Source organism: Notechis scutatus, chromosome 1 (assembly GCF_049901735.1).
Source record: "Notechis scutatus isolate UNSWTSFEM ecotype Mainland chromosome 1, rNotScu1.2, whole genome shotgun sequence".
NCBI classification, from domain to species: domain Eukaryota; kingdom Metazoa; phylum Chordata; class Lepidosauria; order Squamata; family Elapidae; genus Notechis; species Notechis scutatus.
The window spans coordinates 208,230,824-208,255,416 of record NC_142009.1 but is presented as its reverse complement, the minus strand read 5'-3'; the positions used below and the strand labels follow the sequence as shown (position 1 = coordinate 208,255,416).

Genomic DNA, 24,593 nt, shown 5'->3' with positions numbered 1-24,593 from the left:
AAACAAGATAATAAAGATTTCGGAATTTATAACAAACTGCAGCACTTAGATAAAATTTTATTAGGATCAACCAAAAAAATATAACTAAATTTTACAAATACTTACTGGAAGTAGAACTAGAACAAGAGATAGTCAAAGGAAATATGATAGCTTGGAGCAGGAATGTCGGATGGAGTATTACATTAACAGAATGGGAAAAGATTTGGAACAGAAACAATAAGATCACAAAATCGGCAGCTTATAAAGAAAACGCATACAAAATGTTTTACAGATGGCACCTTCCCCCTTCGAGGTTGGTGAAGATGCACCCCAACACGAGTCCAAAATGCTGGAAATGTAAAAGTATAGATGGAACCTTTTTCCATATGTGGTGGTCATGTAAGGAAACTCAGAAATATTGGCAAAGAGTTAGAAAATGGCTAAAGGAGATAACGAAAGAACAAATTGAATATAAACCAGAGTCCTTCCTATTAGGGATTTTTGACAAACAGTTACCAAAAAAAATGAAGTATTTAATAATACATATCTTAACAGCAGCCAGGCTAGCGTTTGCTCAGTGCTGGAAATTACCTCACATACCTACAGAACAGATGATCATCCAGAAAATTTCAGATTGTGCAGAAATGGACAAACTAACTCTAGCCCTAAAAAACAAAGATTCTTCAATATATTATAACAACTGGAATTCTTGGTATAAATGGCTAGACCAAAGATAGATTGTGTATTATAAGGTATAAAAAAAGAATAGGATAAACTTATTTGAATGTAATCCAAATATAGATATCGATAAGATGTGCGTATATGATACAATTTAAGAAGAAAAGATCTTACAAACTGTTGAAAAAGAAAATGTTTTTAAGTATTCACCTTCCCCTTTTCCCTTTTCTTTCTTTTTTCCTTTCCTTTCATGCTTCTTTCTTTTTTTCTTGCTTTTCTCTGGTTTTGTTATTTGTATATATGTTGTAGATTTGTTTTTTTAATTGTAAAATTAATAAAAAAAAATTTTTTAAAAAAAGAAAAAGTAGGAAGCAGAAAAATTTCATCAGTCCTTTGCAGCATACTCTCAGCCAATCTTTTTTTTTTTTAAATGTTGCACAACAACTTCAAAATGTGTACCTTCACTGTCCAGTGTGTTCGTCATCGTATGGAGAGCTGTGAAACAGAAATAAGTACTCATTCATTAAAAAGACTAGATTGCAAACAGTTTTAAGTACTACTGTCACCAAACATGTTTAGCATTAAACATTGAATAATATATTGTTGCCTTACTTATCCCCACATTCTTTTTTTCAGTTTAACTTTTGTCACTGTCCAAAAACCAATTAGATTTCATCAGGCCACCCAAATGTTTACCTCCGCTAAATATAATTGTATGATTCATTGGATGATGGATACACATCTGAATATCATGTTTATGCATTCAAAGCACCTCAGATCCTTGCTATAATGATCTACTCTGATGTATTTTTAAAAAGCTAGTTCATCAATATAAATTGATTTAAGGGGGAAAATTAAATAAATAACTCTACCCTGGAAGTTAAATCCATAAATATTTTTCTGTACATCTAAAACAGGGAAAGAACCAATTTAGTTACATCAGTTCTTATAACTAGGCATCTACTGTCACCTATTTTTATTCCAACATAATATTGGAAAGAAATTGTGTATTTATAAGCATGAGACTAATCTGTGTGTCGAATAGCAGGGTAAATTTCTGGAATCTTGATGGTATGGTGTCAGAGTTGGGGTGTGGGAGAAACCCAGAGGTGATATTCAGCAGGTTCTGACCAGGTTCTGGAGAACCGGTAGCGGAAATTTTGAGTAGTTCAGAGAACCGGCAAATCCCACCCCTGACTGGAGATTTTACAGTATCCTTCCCCCGCCATGCCCACCAAGTCACACCCACAGAACTGGTAGTATAAAATTTTGAATCCTACCAATGGAGAAACCACAAAGAAAAGTTGAATTTGAACAAGCGCTCTGGAGAGGAAACCCCCCCACAGCCCCCCCATGCAATCCTACTGGAGAGATAGTCATGTGACTCAGAATTGGGTCTACTGTTTAGAGAGCAGAAGGAACGGCTCTGCATGTTTCTCCTCTTTAATGTATGCTCCTTAACATGCTATGTTGAGAAATGAAGAATTAGACATATTACCACATTACCACCATCTTTGCAGAGTAAAGTAATGTTTACAGGATCTATCTTTTATACCCTGTCATTCTCTCCCCCCTCCAAAGAATATCTTATTTCAGATTTTTGCCCATGTAAAAATGGAAGTAGTCCATTTATGTATACCAGGAACTTGTACCTATTGATTTGGGATTAATCACAAGACTTCCACTTTATTTATTCTATTATTACATTTATGCATCTTCAAATCAGATGGATCCACAGCAGCTTTGTTTCAACAATTCAATAACAGGAATTTTTTAGTATTTAATGACTTCTTTATCCAGTTCCTCACATAGCTGCTCTCTTCTCTTTCCTAATCTAATCCTAACAATCGTCCAACAAGGCATAAAAGGAAGATGGAGAATATTTCCAACATTTTTTGGGGATGGAGGACAGGGGTGGGATTCTACTGGTTCTGACAAGTTCTATAGAACCCCTTGTTAACTTTCTAAGCAGTTTGCAGAACCAGTAGTTAAAACAAATCTTTTTTTTTTTTTTGCACCCTTATTACATTCTTGGCAGTATGCCTAGACTTACTGTCTCCGAAGGATACTTTCTTGATACTTTCTTAAAGGGGAAATGTTGTTTAAAGCTTTTTACACTATTGCTGGGAGGAAATGACCATTGCAGCATCCCCACTGTCATGAGAGGCCAGGCGAGGAGAAGCGCCCCTTGACATGAGTGACATCGAGTTGGCCATGCCCACCAAGCCACATCCACCAACTAAGCCATGCCCACAGAATCGGTTGTTAAAAAATTTGAATCCGACCCCTGCTGGAGGATGGTTCTAGCCTATAGTTATATAGTTGAAACTTGGTCAAATACAACTTAATTCCTATTGGATACTGTACAGGTAATCATTGTTCTATCTCCTCCAGGTTGCTCTATCTCCTCCATTTTCTATCTCATGATCTTTGCTTTGTCGCACCCTATTTTCACCTACCAACTCAAGTTCCTTCTTCTAACAAAGAAGACTGTAGTACACTACAGCTTAGACTGCAGTATATAAAATAGCCTGCGGAATGTTGCTAGTTCAATATTTTATACACAACTTTTTAAGTATCTATGGAGATTCTCAGTCATTCAGGTCATGGTTGTCCCAAAGGTGCTTTTTCAAAAGGCAACTGGACTTTCTGTTTTTTCTTTTTGAAGACGTTTTGCTTCTCATCCAAGAAACTCAGAGCTGAAGAAACTTCTTGGATGAGAAGCGAAACATCTTCAAAGAAAAAACAGAAAGTCCAGTTGCCTTTTGAAAAAGCACCTTTGGGATAACCTTTTAAGCTTTTTCAACAGTATATTAATTTTGTATTTTGAGTAATTTTGGACTAGAGGCAACCCTCATTTCGCAACTGCTTCATTTAGCAACTGTTCACTGTAATGTCAATATTGAAAAAGTAACTTTAAGACCAATCCTTACATCGATGACCTTTACAAGTCTTTAAAGCAAAGGAAAGCTGAAGATCATAAGCATAGTTGTAGTTTCACTGAGTTGCTGATCCCAATTGTAATTGTTAAATGAGGATTATTTGTGTACCTAAGGTAATCCATATATCTCAGCAGTAGAAAACTATGGACATCTGAATCTAAAATTCAATAGTGTGTGTGTGTGTGTGTGTGTGTGAGAGAGAGAGAGAGAGAGAGAGAGAATGCTACATTTCATGAAATTATGGAGTTTTTGTTTGTTCTACAATGTCCATAATTGTGGAAAATTGTTTTTTCCCCAAACAGAACGAAAAACATCCAAAAGTATATCTTTAGCCCAAATTGAAATGTTACTAAGCTAAAGAAGTGGCAACCATAGAGCTAAGAAACAAAGGATTTGTTGCAAGTTTCTTTCAGAAATCTTTAAAAAGTAATCCAACCTATACATTTCCAGCAGAGGTTTATGAGAAAGCAAGCTTAAATGACCTAAACAAACAAACAAACAGACAAAACACATTTTGTTATTCAAATGTAAATAAAGGTAAGAGTTCCCCCTATCCAATTGTATCTGATTCTAGGAGATGGTGCTCATCTCATTTCTTAGCCAAGGCAGCCAGTGTTACCTGAAAACATTTCCCTGGTCATATAGGCAGCATGACATCACATCGCAGTGCAGATCAGGCGGTGAAACACAGAATGCTATTACCTTCCCACAAAATGGTACCTATTTATCTATTTGCATTTGCATGCTTTCAAACTGCTAGGCGGGCAGGAGCTGGGCAAGAATGGGAGCTTGCCCCATCACGTAGTGTTGGGGTCTCAAATCCGGGCTCTCCACTCTCCAGCTGACAAGCTCAATATCTTTAACTGCTGAGCCATCGTACTCCTCAAATTTAAATAGATAAAATAAATATATCAGTATTTGATTATTCAGCAGTGCTTCATCTGACTTTTTTCTTTTGGTTAATGATTTTATTAACATTAAAAAACCCCACAACCAACATCTTTGTACTTGGCTAGTGTGTTAGCAGTTTTTCCTCTTTCGTAAAGAAGTCTGCCATATCTGTCAGCTTTGATTTTACAACCTAGCAAGGGCATTTGCCTTCATGTTTATTTCCAAACCACATTATCTGCATCTTGCAAACAACCCAGACATGCTCAAAATACAATAGAGGCTTTTTTATATAAAAGAGTGATTACTGTGCTAGAAAGTTCATTATCCCCCTGGAACACATTTAGAAATCCCCTTTTAGCAAAACTCAGAAACAAATTAAACTAAAAATGTCAAAAAATGAATTGGCAATCATTCAGCAACATAAACAAGTGCACAGATTTTGGTTTGCTTTCTTCCTCAGGAGGTCTGTATTGTTCAGCCAAAAGGCCAACTTCAAGGGAATGCAACAATGTCTATCTGCAGCAATGTGTGGCTTTGAGAAGTATTCACACTCCTCTTTATGTGTTAGGGAAATGACATACCAGCTGTGTGTTTTATGATTGTTTCGCTTCTACTGGACCCCTTTTTGATTGGAAATAAAAGCAGGGGAAAGCAAAGCAAGCACAAGTGGTCTCTGCAAAAGTCTGTCACATGTGTCTTTCTTGTTGTGAAAACAAAAAAAATGTAAGTTAACTAATTAGAATGTGGGTAACATTAGAAGCTTGGATATCACCTGAACAAATGGACTCTTATTAAGTAAAATGGGTTTAAACCTGATTCACTTGTTTTTTTTACAAATGATTGATATCCCATAAATTCTAGCCTACTCTAACATTATTCCTATCACCGATGGAGAGCTAATCCTGGACTTGGATTGAGAGCCCCTCAAACCTGTGGGTCCATCTGCCCCTCCTCCATCCTTTTCCCTGAGGTCCCCCTTCCTACTGCAATATAACCTGGCAAGAGGGTTGCCAATATTTGATTGGCTGTTCCATCACCCACTCATTATACAATGCAGCCATATACTTCAATAAAGTTATATGCGACTGAAAGATAATCCATAAATAACTGGTGAAAATGGTGTGTGTGTGTGCGTGCAGGGGTGGGATTCTACCAGTTCGTACCTATTCACTAGAACCGGTTGTTAACATTCTAAGCAGTTCAGAGAACTGGTTGTTAGAAGAAATTACTGGCCTAATCCTGTAAGGAAGACAGGAAGGAACATTCTGGAGTTGCTTACAGAAACTGCCTTTCCGTTAATCCTTATTACATTCTTGGCAGGACTAGACTTCCTGTTTCTGGAACTTCTCTGGAGTTTTTCCCCCCTCTTTTGCTGGTACTTTGCTTATGTGGAGTGACCATTCAAAGTTACAATGGCACTGAAAAAAGTGGCTTATGACCATTTTTCACACTTACGACTGTTGCAGCATCCCCACACAGTCATAAGAGGCCATGCGAGGAGATGCGTGCCTCGATGTGAGTGATGTTGAGTTGGCCATGCCCAGCCAGTAACTTGACCACCAAGCCATGTCCACCCAGTCACATGACCACCAAGCCACACTCACCAACTAAGCTATTCCCACAGAACCGTTTGTTAAAAAATTTGAATCCCACCCCTGTGTGTGTGTGTGTGTGTGTGTGTGTAATTACCAAGGGAGTAATGGAGCACTTTGTAATTGTTTGTTTGTGTGTCAAGGAACAAGACTCAGATTATTGCTACCGAGATGCTTGTGCAAAACAAATGAATCTGGATTTATTTATTTATTTTTATTGGTGGAGATAATGATTATTTGAGACCAGAAAAGGGGTAATTGGGTCAAACAGTTTTAAAACCACTGTTTGCCCATCATATTTACTATCAATCTGTCATGTCTGGCACCCTCCAGACATTTGAGGATTTCAAATGTGTGCTGGGAATTTTGGAAATTATAGCTCCAACATTAGAAGAAGCCTGATTATTTATAGAGTTTATTGCTTCTTGGATTTATATTCTCAAGTTAACAGCAGTGTGTGGTGTGTCTTCATTATTTATTCATAACAACCTGTGAGCCAGTGAGTGGCTGAGTAAGGAGTTGATCCTGGGATTATATCCAGTATCCTAACCAATATAGCTCAATTTACTGGTTAAGGCCATACATGCTAATAAATGGGAAGATCTTAAAAGAAGAAGAATGAAAAACAGCAACAATAGAGACAGAGAAGTATAGGATCTTATTATCTTGCCTGATAACATTTGATAGCACTATATAAAAAATTGTAAATATTTAAAAATGAGTGGTCCTGTGCGATTCCCATCGCAACAAGTGAATCATGGAAGATCAAATATTGTTTTCTGTTCACAGTTTGATCTTACACAGATTTTTTCAGGGCTGGGTTGAAATACAATGATTACATGTTTTAGCATGAGATCAGTGGTTTGTTTTAGGAAAAGGTAACCAATATGGAAATTTATCTACCTAGTACTTACTTTATCCTTTTGGGACTGGAACAGGAAAGGATAGAGATTAGGTGTAAAGAAAGAAGGAAGTAGGTAAGTAAGTAAGCAAGCAAGCAAGGGAATTTCTTATAGTGAATCTCCTTTTGGCCTGGTTTCTGAAAAATAACTGAAAATCTTTGGAAATTGTCCTTTCCTCTTAGGCCATGACAAGGGCTAAAAATGGAATAACTACTTCAAGTTAGGCCAGATTCCCTGGCCTTCCATTTCCAAGAGGATAATTCACCCACATGCAATCTGAAAAAGATTAAACAATACTGAATACATTTCAATAAAGTATATATGAATTTAGAAGGAAAAAAAGGGAGGCAGAAGTTGAGATGGACATTCTTTGTTATAGAAGAAACTTAAGATCCACTTGTTCCCTGCGTTCAATGGGAATTATTAAAGGGAAGGAAGGTGAAACACATAATCATGAACTAATAGAGATATTTTCTTCATGATAGTAGTTACCATCCAGTCAAATTACGGCAAGTCTCTCTCCACTAAGAATAAGAACAGTATAAGAATAATCAGTAGGGCTCTTGTGACTCATATCTTCCTCTGAAAAATTCTACCATATTTTGTACTTAGATAGACATTATTATGGTGAGATAGATTACATTACTAATATACATTAAGAGGTTATTCTTGCTGACCCCTTGTGGATTTTAAAATTACTTCACTATCCCAGGATGACCTTCATCTAACGCTGCTGAGTTCAAAGTTATTCATAATATTATACCATTCCCTTTTGTGGGGCAGAAAGTTTGGAGAGATGCATCATACTGTTGTCAGTCTTATAAAATAAGTTAAGCTGAATAAGGGGCTGTATTGGGTCTGATTTGAGAATAGTCCTGGTGACTAGTTCTCCAGGCAATCCTCCCATATCTGCAGCCACCATCTCGACCCAAAGACATCACGTATAGGAATTAAATGAAATTAAAGGAATCCTTGAAGAATAATCAAGGATGGAGAAGAAATTCTAGAACAGGCTTGCCTTCTGGTTCCCAATAGTATGTATGCTAGTAGTAGTAGTAGTAGTAGTAGTAGTATTAATAGTATTAGTATTAGTATAAGTGTTAGTATAAGTATTAGTATAAGTATTAGTATAAGTATATTAATAGTATTAGTAATAGTAGAAGTATTCAAAATGCAATTGTCAACTTTTGCTCTGCTTTCTAGCTCTAGGAGATGGACTTTTTCAAAAGAAAAAGAAATCCAGAAATGTCCAGAAATTAAAGATAATTCTCAGCCAGGATTCTGTTATTTCATTTTCCTATCAGATTAGTTTTGTTTCTAAGTATTTACAAGATAAATGTATTAAAATATAAAGCCTAAAGTAATCTCCTTTGAAGAATCCTGATTTAAAACATATACATTGTTAGGTATAACATTGATACCAAATATGGTTTGGGTGAATAAATATATAAAACTTAGATATCATGGTTTAAGTGCTTATCACTTTAAGCACAATGCAGCAGGCAATTAGCCGATTAAGGGTGCGGTTAGAAGTTACAATATAAGGAAGCAATAGAAGCTGGAAAGCTTACTGGCTGTTACTGGCTATAACTGTCTGGCTGTAACTGTGTGCTGCTGCGACTAACTGTGATTACTGACTGTGAGTGCCTGTGACTGAACTGTTATTGTTTGCTACTGTTTGCTGATTTACTGCGTAATTCTACTGAATATCCAGCGTTTGTTTCTCTGGAGAGTGAAACCGGAGGAGGAGAAGATATCTTTATCGGCTGATAAAGATATTGCAAGGACTCTTAACTTGGACTATACTAGTGAGTCTTACTGGATGGAAATACTGTGAATGACTTAATGGACTGAATGACAATGCTTAAACTCTAACTGGATTAAAAACTATTTAAACTACAAACAGTGTTTGTGTTCAGTGTGTGTATACTCTGGGGCCCTTCCGCTCTCCTTTGGCTGCCTGGCTTGACTACTGCTGCAATACTCTGCTAGGGGTTAATCCTCAAACCCTAACATTGGTTATGGGCCCAGCAGCATAGTTTAACTAACCAGGATATATCAGAGAGAGTTGGTGTGAGTTGCACATTACTGTAAAAACAAACTGTTTTAATTAGTTTAAAATAGTCAAAATATCTGAAGAGTAATGGCACAAGTAAATTTGTCACAACTGTCCATGATATCCAGGCTGGATGGAACAAACTATGTTTCATGGTCAATGAAATGTAGTTTACTTCTACGCAGAGAAGGTTTGTGGGACATTATAGCAAACCCACCAGATGTGAGTAGATGGGATCCTGCTAATGATGATGATAAAGAAAAGTTACAAGACTTTAAACTGAAGAATGAGCAGGCTTTATGCATCATAGGACTGACTCTCTGTGATCAGCAGCTTGTCCATATTCGTGGAGAAGAAAATGCTGCAAACTGCTGGGAGAACCTCAGGAAGATTTATGTTCGGGACAGTGTAGGAGCACATATAAATCTTACACGGAAGCTTTTTCGAACGCATCTTCAGAGGAATGGAGATATGTTAGTTCATTTAAACTGTATGAAGAGCATTTTTCAAGATTTGCAAGAAAAAGAGCTTATATTTAATGAACTGCAACAAGTCTACATAATATTATCTTCATTAGATCAAAGCTATGATGACTATGTGACTTCGTTGGAAGTATTGCCAAAAGAAAGCATCTCATTAACCGAGATTACAGGCAGGCTACTAGAAGAAGCCAGAAGAAGGCGTGAGCGTGACGAGCTGAGAGAAGATAAGAAAGAAGAGAAATTATCTTCAAAGTTTGAAAGAAACCAGCAAAGCAAAGTAAAGCACCCGGAAGAAAAGAATTTATCTTCGACGGCATACACAATTAAAAAGTGTTTTAATTGTGGAGGCAGAGGACATTTGGCAAGATTCTGCAAAAAGAGAAAAAGCCAGAATGTAAAAAGCCAAAGAAAGCATTTGAACTAGCCACGTTTGGCAACTCTGATGTGAAGAATAATTTATGGGTGGTTGACAGTGGCGCATCCCACTGCATCACAAGAGATAAGACAAAATTTATAAAAATGTCTACAAGTTCTCAACATATATCACTTGCTAACGGCTGGAACCTGAAAGCGAAAGGTCAGGTTTTGCACGTTGTCCGTACATAAACCAGGATATAAAAATGTTGTATGTACCGCAACTAAAGTTTAATTTGCTTTCAGTAAGGGTATTAGATAAATTAGGTTATGTAATTACTTTTAAAGATAATAATTGCATAATTGAAAAAGATAACAAAAGGGTAACTGCAGCTTTAAATGGAACATTATATGTCTTAGATAATAGTAAGAAAGGGGAGGCTCAAACTGTATTTAATAATATAAAGCCTCATGATGAATGTATCCATTTATTGCATAGGCGTTTGGGGCATGTAAATTTTAAAATGCTAAAACGTACAGTTGAGTTATCTGAAGGAATAAGGTTAAAATCTTGTGATAAATATTTGCGTTGTAATGTTTGCTGTGAAGATAAGAGCAAAGTATTGCCTGCAAATAGGTTAAATGGTTTCAAAACAAAAGAGCCTTTAGAAGTAGTATTTGCAGACATAATAGGTCCAAAGAAACCCAGTATGGGGGGTGCTAGATATATACTGAGCATTATGGACCATTATTCTAGATATGGGTTTTGCTATTTAATGAAAAGCAAAACTGAAACATATCAACATTTTTTCAATTGGCTTAGGTTTGCTGAAAGAAAGTCTAAACGTCAATTGATAACCCTGGTGACAGATAATGGCACGGAATTTATTAATAACAAATTCCAGAACAGACTTAAAGTAGCTGGAATAGAGCATAAGAAGTCTGCTCCATACAGGCCAGAACATAATGCTTTTATTGAAAGAAGAGGCCAAACACTACAGGCAATGGTTAGAACAATGTTAAATGATTCTGGGTTACCTGATTCTTTGTGGGGGGAGGCTACAATGTGTGCTAATAACATATTGAACAACGTTGTTAATACAACAACAGGTGAAATACCATTTACCAGGTGGCATGGCAGGAAACCTGATCTAAGTTACCTGCACACATTTGGTGCACCAGCATGGGTGCATATTCCTGCACAACTCAGAAAAAAAGGGCAACATAGAGCTAAAAGATTTTTCTTCGTTGGTTATCAGGCAAACCATAGGGCATATAGATTTTGGGAGAAAGGCACATCTAAAGTGTTATGTAGTGCTAGTGCCCAATTTCTAGAACATGAAGGATGGGAGAAATTAGAACAGGATGCCAATAAAGATGTAATTATTGAATCCTATAGAAATCCCATTAGTTATCCCTGTAACTTTAAAAATAAGGTAAAAAGACAAATACAGGATGAAATAGTGCCCATAAAGGAAGAAACAGATTCAATAGCTGAACAGGATGAGGAAGATGAACAGGTAGAAGTTCAACAAAGTCCTCCTGTAAGCCCTGTAATTCCCAGAAGAACTACACGTATATCTAGACCGCCTGATAGGTACCAGGCTAACACAGTGTGCCAGATTAATCAAGTTCCTAATTCTGTAGAAGAAATTAAAAAGTATCCTAATAAGGAAAAAGAAAGATGGTATGCAGCAATGAATAAGGAACTGAATTCATTAAGTGATATGAAGGTGTATGAAAATGCCAAATTACCTGCAGGAAAGAAATCCATTGGCTGCAAATGGATATTTAAGGTAAAAACAGATAAGGATGGTAATTTAATCCATAAGGCAAGGTTAGTAGCCCAAGGTTTTAGGCAGAATGCTAATGACTATGATGAGGTGTTTGCACCTAGTCTTAAGGCAGCAACCTTGAGGGCAGCTTTAGTGTGGGCAGCTAGTAAAAACTATATAGTTAACCATTTAGATGTGGAAACTGCTTACTTGCACGCCCCATTAAAACATATTATTTATATGAAAAAACCTGTTGGTATTAAAAGTGAAAATAAGGATAATAATGATTGTTGGTTGTTAAAGAAAAGTCTCTATGGTCTTAAACAATCAGGCTATGAATGGAACCAGTATATTGTAAAGGAACTAGACAATATAGGATTTAAAGCTGGTTTAGCCGATCCATGTCTGTTTAAGAGGGAGACAAATGGGAAAGTATCATTATTATTACTATTCACAGATGACATTGCATTGATAACTGAAACTAATGATGAAGCAAATAAAATAATAGCATCATTAGGAAAGAGAATAAAGATCAAGCAATTAGGGGAGATAAAGAAGTATCTCGGTTTGAATATAAAGAAAACACGGAAAGGTTTTAAGATATCTCAGGAAGATAAGATAAGCAAATTACTAAAAGATTACAAGATGGAGCTTTGTAAGCCAGCTAAGACTCCAATGAGTCAGGAGTTTAGCAACACTGATGTACAAAGCCCTGAGTTTGATAAGGTGATTTATCAATCTTTAATTGGTAGTTTGAGTTATATTAGTAATTGGTCTAGACCAGATATATCGTACTGCGTGAATCAGTTGGCTAGATTCAATTCTGCACCATGTGAAAGACACTGGATTGCAGCTAAGAGGATATTAAGATATCTTAAAAAGACAATGAATTATTCATTGTATTTAGAACCAAAGGGTGATTTAATTTTGAGTGCTTATGCAGATGCTAGCTTTGCATCAGAAAGAGACACTAGAAAGTCGACTTCAGGAACAGCCATAATGCTGGGTAATACATTAATAGGCTGGAAGTCAATTAGACAACAGCATATAAGTTTGTCTACTATGGAGGCAGAATTCTCCTGTTTATCATTGTTATGTACAGAGTTAATAATGTATAAACAAATGTTAATTGATATAGGTATAACTGTAGATTATCCTATAATTATACATGAAGATAATCAGGCAGCAATTCAAATGGCCACAAATATTGGAGTAAAAACAAGGAGCAAGCATACAGATCTAAGATATCTAAACGTGAGACAATCTGTAAGAAGTAAGATGATTCAGCTAGAGTACTGTATGTCGGAGGACAATTTAGCTGATAATTTTACTAAAGCCCAAGGTGCCAGTAAGCACCAGGAGAGTTGTGAAAAATATGGGATAAGATTGTAAAGGTATTATATATTTATATCACCCAAAAGGGGAGTATGTTAGGTATAACATTGATACCAAATATGGTTTGGGTGAATAAATATATAAAACTTAGATATCATGGTTTAAGTGCTTATCACTTTAAGCACAATGCAGCAGGCAATTAGCCGATTAAGGGTGCGGTTAGAAGTTACAATATAAGGAAGCAATAGAAGCTGGAAAGCTTACTGGCTGTTACTGGCTATAACTGTCTGGCTGTAACTGTGTGCTGCTGCGACTAACTGTGATTACTGACTGTGAGTGCCTGTGACTGAACTGTTATTGTTTGCTACTGTTTGCTGATTTACTGCGTAATTCTACTGAATATCCAGCGTTTGTTTCTCTGGAGAGTGAAACCGGAGGAGGAGAAGATATCTTTATCGGCTGATAAAGATATTGCAAGGACTCTTAACTTGGACTATAATAGTGAGTCTTACTGGATGGAAATACTGTGAATGACTTAATGGACTGAATGACAATGCTTAAACTCTAACTGGATTAAAAACTATTTAAACTACAAACAGTGTTTGTGTTCAGTGTGTGTATACTCTGGGGCCCTTCCGCTCTCCTTTGGCTGCCTGGCTTGACTACTGCTGCAATACTCTGCTAGGGGTTAATCCTCAAACCCTAACATACATAATCTTAGAAAATGAAATTAGTTACCTGTAGCTAACTGGTTAATTACTTTCAAAGGCATTTATAATAGTCTGTTATCAAAAATGTTTACTCAGATAAGTTAACTCTACTGGATACAGTAGGATTTACTTTTATATGAGAGTAAATACAATTAATTATAGCTGGATTTGGGATCTCTGTTGAGAGAAAAAAAGTCTAAATAAGAAATCTCTTTCCAGGCAGGTTATTTTAATAAGATAATTATTTTGTATTAAATATTTAAACAGTTTTATCACACAAATACAATGCACTCCTATAATTCAGATTGTGTTTTCATTTGTGGCCAGGTGGATTGACAAAATTTATGTCTTCACCATTCATGAGATCTCAACCTTCAATTATTTTCTTTTTGATAGTCTGTTTTATCTCCTCAGCCAATTGTGCAGTTCATGATTTATGCCCAGTGTAGGGATAAGTTGTTTAGAAAAAAGTGTCACAGTTTATGAAAGTAGAAAAAGAAGGAAACGTTCTCCATGGTACAATGGAAGTGATCATTATGGACACTGTGAAAATTGATTTATGTCCATTTAGAAGCATTAGAATATTAAACAATGAAGTTAGCTACTTCCTTTCTGTTTCACTGTTGGAGGCTTAATTATTTGTATATTTATTCATTTTGTAAGGCTGTCCATCTCAACTTCAGACTTATTTAAAAACAATACTTAAAAACAAGGAAAAGAACACAGAGCAAAATTATAAACAACATATAGAAGCTGAGAAAAAAACCCCAATAACAATTAGCAAAATGAGAATATTGGCTCAGCCATACATCTAATGTAAATGTATAATATTATAGGTCATGAGGTCAGCCCCAACCTTCCTGACCTTCCATAAGAACCTAAAGATCTGGCACTTCCAGTTAGCTTAGGGATCCAATGATGGAGCATCAGAATAGTGGCAATTGATCAATTAACAATAGATCTCACCCCCACACCCAACCTGCTCCTATCCTTCCCATCTTTTAATTGGGTTGTAGTGTTTGGATTTTGTACTAACTTACTATGTTTTCAATTTATATAGTTGTTATCTTTTATGATTGTAAACTGTCCAGAGTTACCTCCTGAGGTAACATGGGTGCCCTATAATTTTTTTTAGATAGATAGATAGATAGATATAAATGGATAAATACATCTCCTAAGATTAATGGTAAGATAGTTTGTGATCATACCTGCACAACCTTAATCATACTGTAATAAGCCTAAACCACTGAAAATCTCTCTCTCCCTCTCGCACTCTCTCTCCCTCTTGCGCTCTCTCTCCCTTTCCCTCCCCCCCCTCTCTCTCTCTCACACACACACACAAATTTCCAATGATTCAAAAGTATCAAATTATTAACATGAGAACTTGGACTGAGTATAATGACTAGTTGTTGGTTTTATTCTTCATCTGATTCAAAGCTGAATTGAGTATGAAGAAGATAATTTAATTCAATTTTGCTGGAGATCCCTTTGCTGGAGGTTAGGTGTGGGCTGTATTCTTTTTAAAAATGACTTTACTTCATGACAAGATAAATGAGTTAGTGAGAGTGCAGTGACCCCCATGGGTGCCATTTCTCATATACTACAACTTTTGCTAACACATCTCCAAATTCTATTTACAGTACAATGGCTCACTGGTAGGAAAATGGATGCTCAGCATATGATTTGGTATTTTCTACAAAGTGCAACAAAGATTTACTTCATTTGTGAGCTTGCAGATCTCATACTCTTAACGTTCACAATCATGGTGATGTTCTGAAAACACAACTTATAATTTTGATTTTGATATAATGGAAAGCTTGCAAAACACCATTCAAAACACATACAGACAATCAATCTCTTTAGTGCATTTAATTGAAACCAAGGGTTTCATAGTAAAAACTGAAGTAAAGTACTTCAGAAATTGCAGGATGCTTACCACTATCTCTGGCTGTAACTGCCCAGTTTAAATAGCTATTATGAAATCTGAAATTACAATAAATCTTGTTTCTTCTTATCTTTAGGTACTGTGTATGCTAATTTCAAGCAAAAGGTGGGAATTTTCTAAGAAGAATGATGCTGTCATGAAACACACCAATAACTATAATTTTGAGTTGAAAGGTGACTCTACTTTCAGAATACTGAATGTGGAAAGCTTGTTATAAGAGTCTCACCTAACATAATCCAAATACAGCAGACCTTGTGTTCCTCTCTGTCCTACTGCCTCAATTCCATATACTCCATATTAATAACATTTCACAAGTTATTGTAAGAGTAAGCAAAAGCCACACGCTTTTTATAGGGTATGCCCAAAATGTTTTAATCACATTGCCATTTAATTGTATTCCCCTTTTATTAATTGGTACCACTGTTTGAAACAATGCCATACCTTCTTTCCACAGTCAAGACCACTGTATCCACTTCTACAAGCACAAACATTTGGTTGGATGCATCGGCCTCCAAACAGGCATTTTGGTTCACAAACAGCTGTGAGAAAAACAACACATTTGTATTATTTCTAAACTCACACAGATGTAAATTACAATGTTAAACATGGTTTTCCTTTGAATCACTTATGGCCTCCATCTTCATGTTTCCAGAAGCAAGTACAAATGTGGCTTTTTTGTAAGGTCTTTGTAGTTAATTGTATTTAGCAATATGCCTTCTTATAATTCTGATTTTTTAGCTTTGTATTCTCAGTTAATAATATCAATTGGATTTTGGATAATGCTTTAATATGACAATCATTCAAGTTTATGCTTCAACCGCTGATGCAGAAGAAGACGAGGTTGATAAGTTTTATAATCAACTTCAATTTCACATTTCACAACTTCACATTTTGATTCTTACTATGTTACAGAGCACCTGATTATGACATCGAACATGTAAACAAGCTAAATACACTAGTAACATGGGCAGCATCCTGCCCACACGCTTTTATCTTTCTTGGTGACTTCAATCTACCTCATATTGACTGGACCCTAAATGAATGTACAACTGAACCCATACACGCAAACTTCAACAATGCTGTTACAAATCTAGGACTGGAACAACTAGTAACCAACAACACTAGACTAAACAACTGCCTCGATCTCATCTTCTGCAATAGTTTGAATTTAATTTACGGAATACAAACTAAAGAACCCTTTTCCAGCAGTGACCACAATATGATTGACTTGTGTCTCAACATACGCCCACACAAAAATCATCACAATGATGTAATCCCCAATTATAACTTCAAAAAAGGCAACTATGATCTTATAGACAACGATCTCTCATCCCTTGATTGGCAATCTCTATTCACTGGATGCAATACTGTTGAAGACCATTACAACGTATTTTTACTTGAAGTCAAAAGAGTCATCAAACTATATGTACCAATAACAACTAACAAAAAAAAAAAAAAAAAAAAAAACAGATTACCCATAACAATAAGGAAACTTCAATCCAAAAAGAGATCACTCTGGAGGAAAAACAAATCTGGTCACGTTGCTAATTTCAAAAGCCGATACAAAAATTTATGCCACCAGATAAAGACTGAATGCACCAATTATCACATTAAACAAGAGGAAAACCTTCTATGCACCAATTCCACCAGCGCTTTTTACAATTTTGTAAACAACAAACTAAAAGACTCAAGGTCCATCCCACCCCTGATAGGACCTAATGGTAAAGACTGCAACCATGACACCATTAAAGCTAACATCTTTAACACATTCTTCGGCTCAGTATTTGTAAACAGCAATGGATCATGCCCAGTGTTTCCTAGCCGAACCACAGATAACAACAATGATCTAATACATATCGATTTTACAGAAGACAATGTTGAAAAAGCACTACGCAATCTAAAACCATCTCTATCTATTGGACCGGATGGAATATGTGCCTACTTCTTAAAAAAGCTATCCACTGCCATAGCCGAACCTCGAAGCATAATCTTTGAAAAATCTTTCAGGACCAGCTCCTTGCCAAAACTATGGTCACAAGCCACGGTAATCCCCATCTTCAAAAAGGGAGACCCCAGCCTAGTTGAAAATTACTGACTAATCTCCTTATGCTGCATCACCTGTAAAGTCATGGAATCAATTATTAACCAATCCATTATCCTCCACTTAGAGACAAACAACCTACTTTCCAATAAACAATTTGGTTTCAGGAAAAAACTATCCTGTAATCTGCAACTCTTACACTGCAAAAACATATGGACTATACAACTTGATCAGGGCAAAGCAATAGACTCAATCTACATAGACTTCTGTAAAGCCTTTGATTCAGTGGTACACAACAAACTACTCCTAAAACTAAAATCTTATGGTATCTCTGGACAACTGCATAACTGGACAAAAGCATTCCTGTCAAACAGACAACAAATGGTCAAAATTGGGAGTGTCCTATCAAATTCTGTACCTGCCAATAGTGGTGTCCCCCAGGGCAGTGTTCTAGGACCAACTCTCTTCATACTCTACATAAATGACCTCTGTGATCATATTAAGAGCAACTGCGTTCTTTTCGCTGATGATGTAAAGCTGTTCAATACCACAGACAATACTGCTACCCTTCAAAAAGATCTTGACTATGTATCAGAATGGTCAAACAAATGGCAACTTCAAATCTCAACAAATAAATGCTCTGTCTTACATATTGGTAAAAAAAAATCAGAAAATAAAATACAAGCTGAATAGTCAAGATCTTGTTGATGATCCAAGCTCTGTAAAGTTCCTTGGAATGCTGATCTCTAATGATCTAAGTGCTAGAACCCACTGTAACTACATAGCCAAAAAGGCATTAAGCGTTGGTAATCTAATCCTATGTAGCTTTTTCTCTGATAATATCACACTACTAACTAGAGCATACAAAACATTTGCTAGACCAATACTCCAATACAGCTCATCAGTCTGGAACCCACATTACGTATCTGATATTAGCACAGTTGAGAAAGTCCAGAAATATTTCACAAGAAGAGTTCTCCACTCCTCTACTCATTGTAGAATACCTTATGCCACCAGACTTGAAATTCTAGACCTAGAAAACCTTGAATTACGCCGTCTTCGGTCTGATCTAAGTACGGTATATAAAATCATACATTGCAATGTCTTACCTATCAATGAATACTTCAGCTTCAACCATAACAACACAAGAGCACACAATAGATACAAACTCAAGGTTAACCGCACCAAACTTGATTGCAGGAAATATGACTTCAGCAACAGAGTGGTCAATGTCTGAAAAACTCTACCTGACTCTGTGGTTTCTTCCCCAAACCCCAAAAACTTTAACCTTAGACTGTCTACTATTGACCTCACCCCTTTCCTAAGAGGTCTGTAGGGGGCGTGCATAAGCGCACCAATGTACCTACTGTCCCTGTCCTATTGTTTCTTTTATTTTTCTTATATGTACCCATTTCATGTATTCATAACTATGTATATACTTATACCTATTATCTTGTAAGCAATTGACAAATCAAATAAATAAATAAATAAATAAATAAATAAATAAATAAATAAATAAATAAATTTGAGATCAAAGAATCTGCAAGGAGGATGTGCTGCTTGAGACTAGAGACTGGAATGCCAAACTTGGAAATATGCAGTGATTCACTTAATAGTGGCAAGAAAGTAAAATGGGGCAAAATTCACTTAACAACTCTCTTGCTTAGCAAGAGAACTTTTGGGCTCAATTGTGGTCGTAAGGCAAGGACTATCCGTAGTTGGGTACTGAAGCAGGGGAACAACCTATTAATTTCTGCTCCTCCAGTAATTTCTTCATAGCTAACACTATCTTCAAATGACTGAAACATGTATGGACATCACCAGATGAAATACAAAGAAACCAGATCAACTAAATCATTTGTGTCAAACTCGATCACGTCACGTGACATATCATGATGTATCATGACTTTTTTGCCTTTGCAGAGCCAGGGTGGGCGTGGCCTGTACATGGTGAATCCGGCCTGTGGGCTGTCAGTTTGACACCTCTGGACTAAAAGGATGTGGGAAGATCTCAATTAGAGCATCAAAGACTGTGAAACAAATCATGAATTGCTCATGTGCCATTTCAGGTTAAGTTAAGGAAGAAGGAAAACCAGTCAATTTCTCTGATATGATCTTGAACATATATAATAGCTGTTATCTTCAAGGAGAATCTCAGGAATCCTTTTAAAGTCCTGAACATCAGCGATAGAGAATCAAAAGAACTATGGAATGAACTTAGAGATGTCATAGAGATGAAGGTGAATTTTTTGTTGTTGTCAAAAATGGAAGAAGAAAAGAAAAACAGAAGAAAGCAAACTGGATGATGGAACAGACCAGAACTTTCCAAGAGAAGAGAAGCCAAAGCCAAGAAAGACAATAATCTTGTCAGGATCTAGGAAAGAACTTAACAAAAGAATCTGAGAGAGTTGTGAGAATTGTTCTTTCCTATTGTGAGTCTCTTCATACTTTACTTCCATTGACACTTATCTGGACTGTTTGTCAAGGGTTACTGTTTTTCATGATGTCTATACAAATCTCTCTCTCTCTCTCTCTCTCTCTCTCTCTCTCTCTCTCTCTCTCTCTCTCTGTGTGTGTGTGTGTGTGTAGAGAATAGCTTTTGTGGATAGAAATTCTTTATCCTGTTTTTTCATGTTTTATTCTTGTCTTTATCCTGTTGACATAATGGTTAAAGTCATAGAAGAATGCTACTTCTCTATGAGAAAGATGCAAATATTTGATATATGTTAGTTAATGGGCTCAGACTGACCTTTTCAACTCCAGCAAATGTAGAGGTATATTTGAAATGGGATAAATACAATAACAACAATAGCAACTATTTCTTTTTACAATAGTCAGATTTCTGTGAACAATGGAAGTCAGTGGAGTAGACAAGGATTGTGAAATTGAGCGGAACCTTTCTAACTACAGTGGCAACAAATGGATGTGAATCACAGTAAAACTAGCTGCACCGAAATTATTGACACTGATGGAAACCAAAACTTCTCAAAGCATTTTTTCTATTGTGAATCCTGCACTTTGCAGGCTTGCTATATTAAAATTCCATAAACCATCCTTTTTGCAGAAGTGCCCTTATTCTGACTGAAACTGTAGCTGTCCAATTCATGGAACTGTCAAGATCGAGGAAATTATGTGTTATCCTGAGTAATTCTTTTTGGCAAAAAACTTTTATTTAAAATTTGCCCAAGTATATTAAAGAATTGCACTTTCAATGAGTTGAACAATTATTCCTCTCTATTTTACTGACAGTTTTCTGGATTGCTTTCTCCTCTAAAAATTTAATCAAGTGAGATCCCACAAATTCCATGATCATTGTATAGGAATGCATGTCTGGACTGCAAGTATGCACAAATCAGGTTAAATATGGATTGTGTCAGTGGAATCAATTCATTATTCCATTAAAGTTATTTTATAATAAGTGCCGGTATATCCACATGTATTGATATCCAGATGCAACTTTCTCACATGTACTGTAGTCCAGGGGTGTCAAACTCAAGGTTCAGGGGCTGGATCTGGCCAGCAAAGTGCTTAGATCTGGCCCTTGGGGCTGCCCTGAAAACAGCAAAGGACTGGCCTGCAGTGCCTCTGCCAATGGAAATAGTGCTTGGGAGGGATGCGGGCCTGAGCTCCATTTTCGCTGGCAGAGGGTTGTAGGAGGCCATTGCAGCCCAAAATGGAGCATGCAAAGGCCGCGGGCAGCCCTCCTGAGCTCCATTTTTGCTGACAGAGAGTTGCAGGAAGCCATCACAGCAAAAAAAAAAAAAAACGGAGCTTGGGAGTCCATTTTCGCTGGCAGAGTGCTCAGGCCACCACAGGTCCCCCCAAACACAAGTGACATCGAGCTGGCCATGTCCTCCCTGGCCACCGCCCAACCCAGCCCTCAAGGTCAAACACAACCCTGAGGTGGCCGTCAGTGAACTCAAATTTGACACCCCTGCTGTAGTCAGACATCTGTGTGGTACTAGAGCTATCTTTGATGGCCTATACTAATAATAATGATAAGAGATATGAGAAAAATTCCTTTTTAGGCTCAATTCAAACTTGCAATGACCTTTTCTCTTACATTATTCCATATTTTCCCATAATCATGAGTTATAAAAGTTCAGAAAATACATATGTATTTGTGCCTGAAATGATTTCATGCCATAAACCAAAGCTTTTTTTTTTTGTTCCTCAAGTAAATTCATTATTTTTGTTACATTTATTTAACAAAAATAATCAGCATACTTAAAACCAACCATTTTTTAAAAACTTGGAAAAACATTTTTGGTTAGTTGTTTTCTTGCTTTAATTGGGTTTCTTAAGCCATCAAATCCAACCATACTTTTGTCCTTGATATTTCTAATTTTGGCATTCCAATCTCCAAGCACAAACAGCAAATCTTGCTTACATGTTCTGTTGATTCACAATGAACTTGATCAAAAACCCATCAACATTGTGTTCTTCTGTATCAATGTTTGGAACTTGGGTGACTGATGTACTAAAGAGGCATCCATGAAGTTTAATTAATATTATTCAATTATGATTACACTGTAGCTAAATACTCTTCTTGTTATACCCTTATGAAAGCAGTGCCATTCCATTTTTTATGTCTTTGATCCTGAGTAGTAAACAATGTGATCTTCTGATTGAGAGTGTCCAATTCCTGTCTATCTCAGTTTGTTGATACCTAGGGTGTAATGTAATTATGTAGAGATAGTCCTCAACTTACAACAATTCATTTAGTGATGTTCGAAGTTGCAACATTGAAAAAAGTGTTTTATGAGTGTTTTTCACATTTACAACCATTGCAGCATCCCCATGGCCATGTGATCAAAATTCAGATTCTTGGCAATTGGCTCATATTTCTGATGGTTACATGTCCTGCTATCATGTGATCCCATTTTGTGATCTTCTGACAAGCAAAGTCAATGGAGAAGCCAGATTCATTTAACAACGATGTTACTGATTTAACAACTGCAGTGATTCACTTAACAACTGTGACAAGGAGGTTGAAAATGGGCCAAAATTAACTTAACAAATGTCTCGCTTAACAACAGAAATTTTGGTCATATGTTGAGGACTACCTGTAATCTTTTACTGTGTTCAGCTTTCCCATGTTCATGCTTTCCATGTTCACACCCTTAATTCTTTCGTTGCAGCTTCAGATTTTCCTGCATGACGACATCGTCAGCAACTGAACTTTAATCTAGCCACATCATAACCCCATTGTCGCTCTGAAAGATCCTCAGGATATCGACAGTAGTATCTTGGGTGTCACCTGACCTGAGCAGCCTATCACCTAGCAATATATGGCCAAATAATTTTGCATTTCCTATCCATAAAGGTTTTTTTTAAAATTAAATTACAGGCGTGCCATCCTGTAATTGCCATCTCCCGCATAGTATGAAGTGATGTCTTTGCCATTGTCATTAAAATGATGTGCATGCAGCATTGTCCTATATCACTGCTGTGCAGTAGAGGTGCCTGTTTGCATTAGCAGAACAGCTGGGATGACCTTCGCACCTCAAATCATCCTGCTGGGGTTATGTACTCCAGGCGTTCTTCACTTATCTCTCCCAATAGAGTCTGTCTCCTGACAACAATGAGTTTGCACACCGGGTTTTGAGGGATGGGGAAACTGAAATTGGGCAAGCATACAACATGATTTCATATCAGCTTGACAGAGTTGAAGGTGACATAGAGTTTGCTTGGATTTCATTGGGGTATCTACAAGCAAACTGTTGCACCATCTACCTCATAATTGGAAGGAACTTATACCCACTTGGTCTGCTTCTACACTAATATCTGTAGATGTTTTGACCTTAAAGCATCTATTTGGCTTCTCTGTCTCTGAACTGAAAAGAGAAAGCAGGTCATCATTTCTTTAAAAAAAAAGTATTCTTTACATCAACATTTCTCAATAACATGATTACAAAATAAAAGAAGTATAGACTGAGGGATTAGCTGAAAGCAGCAGAAACTTAAAAAAATATAAGAGATTGAAGTCTTAAAATTGAACTGCTGCAGGAAATTGTTCTCTTGCCTAGTGCTGGGCCAAACAATGCGAGAGCACTTCAAGCTGGATTGCACAGCCCTTCCGCTGCTGCCCTCAATAAGCACTCAAAACTTAAGAAGTGCTGTTGCAAAGCAAACCATCTATTCCACTTCATTCTCTAGGCTTGGAGTTGGAAGATAGAGAGAGATGAAGGTTCATCAGTTTTGTTTCTCTGATTCGAAGGCCTTGCCAAATGTAGCACGTCCATTGCATCTGTCCATTGCATTTGCATTTGAGTTCTGAGAAGCTTAAGAAAAAAAATAAAAGGAATGCAAAGAGGATAGCAGGAACCAGCGAGGATGCTCTTGCCTTTCTACCTTGAGCTGGCCCAAAGGCAAAAAAGGAATACACACTCTGTATTTTGCTCTAGCGCTGCTTCTGATTGGCTGCAGCAAATTTCACAAGATCTCAGCAAATAGGGAACCTCCAGCCCGATTTGTAATTTATTTCTTTTTTCCCCGCTTCAATGAATCTGCAGCAAAGCCAGATTCCAGACTTTTCTGGTAAGAAATAAATTGCCCTCTTTTCTCTCATGGTTGATTACCATTAGTATCTGGCCTAAAATAATGTAATGTAATGTAATAAATAATCCTTTGAAAAGCCTACACTATTATCAGTCAATTAAAATAAACAAACAGGATGATGACATTTTCTTCGCTAATTCAGTTTGCCTTTCCAAGCTCATTTGGATATATAATTTATTTACTAATGAAAGCAATGTTGGCAAGCTGTTTTCAGACATCTAAAAATATATTGCTATATTAAGGTTGTAAATATGATTTATGGAATTGACCCTTATTCCAATTTCAGCAGTATTCTGCTAGAATCTAGCTATTTCCTGCCTTCATAAAAGTTAATGCAATAGGACTGCTGA

The 24,593-nt window shown here is 36.6% G+C and overlaps 1 protein-coding gene across 1 annotated transcript in view; it reads right to left on the bottom strand.

Moving 5' to 3' along the window:
- Nucleotides 1-1,074: 1,074 nt before the first annotated feature.
- VWDE (von Willebrand factor D and EGF domains) overlaps nucleotides 1,075-24,593 on the bottom strand; it is a 383,187-nt gene continuing 359,668 nt past the window's right edge. The window contains exons 28-29 of the mRNA XM_087955799.1: nucleotides 16,083-16,180; nucleotides 1,075-1,152 (exon numbers count right to left, since the gene is read on the bottom strand). Coding sequence (XP_087811925.1) covers nucleotides 1,138-1,152; nucleotides 16,083-16,180 — 113 coding nt within the window. The 3' untranslated portion in view covers nucleotides 1,075-1,137. The remainder of the gene's footprint in view (nucleotides 1,153-16,082; nucleotides 16,181-24,593) is intronic.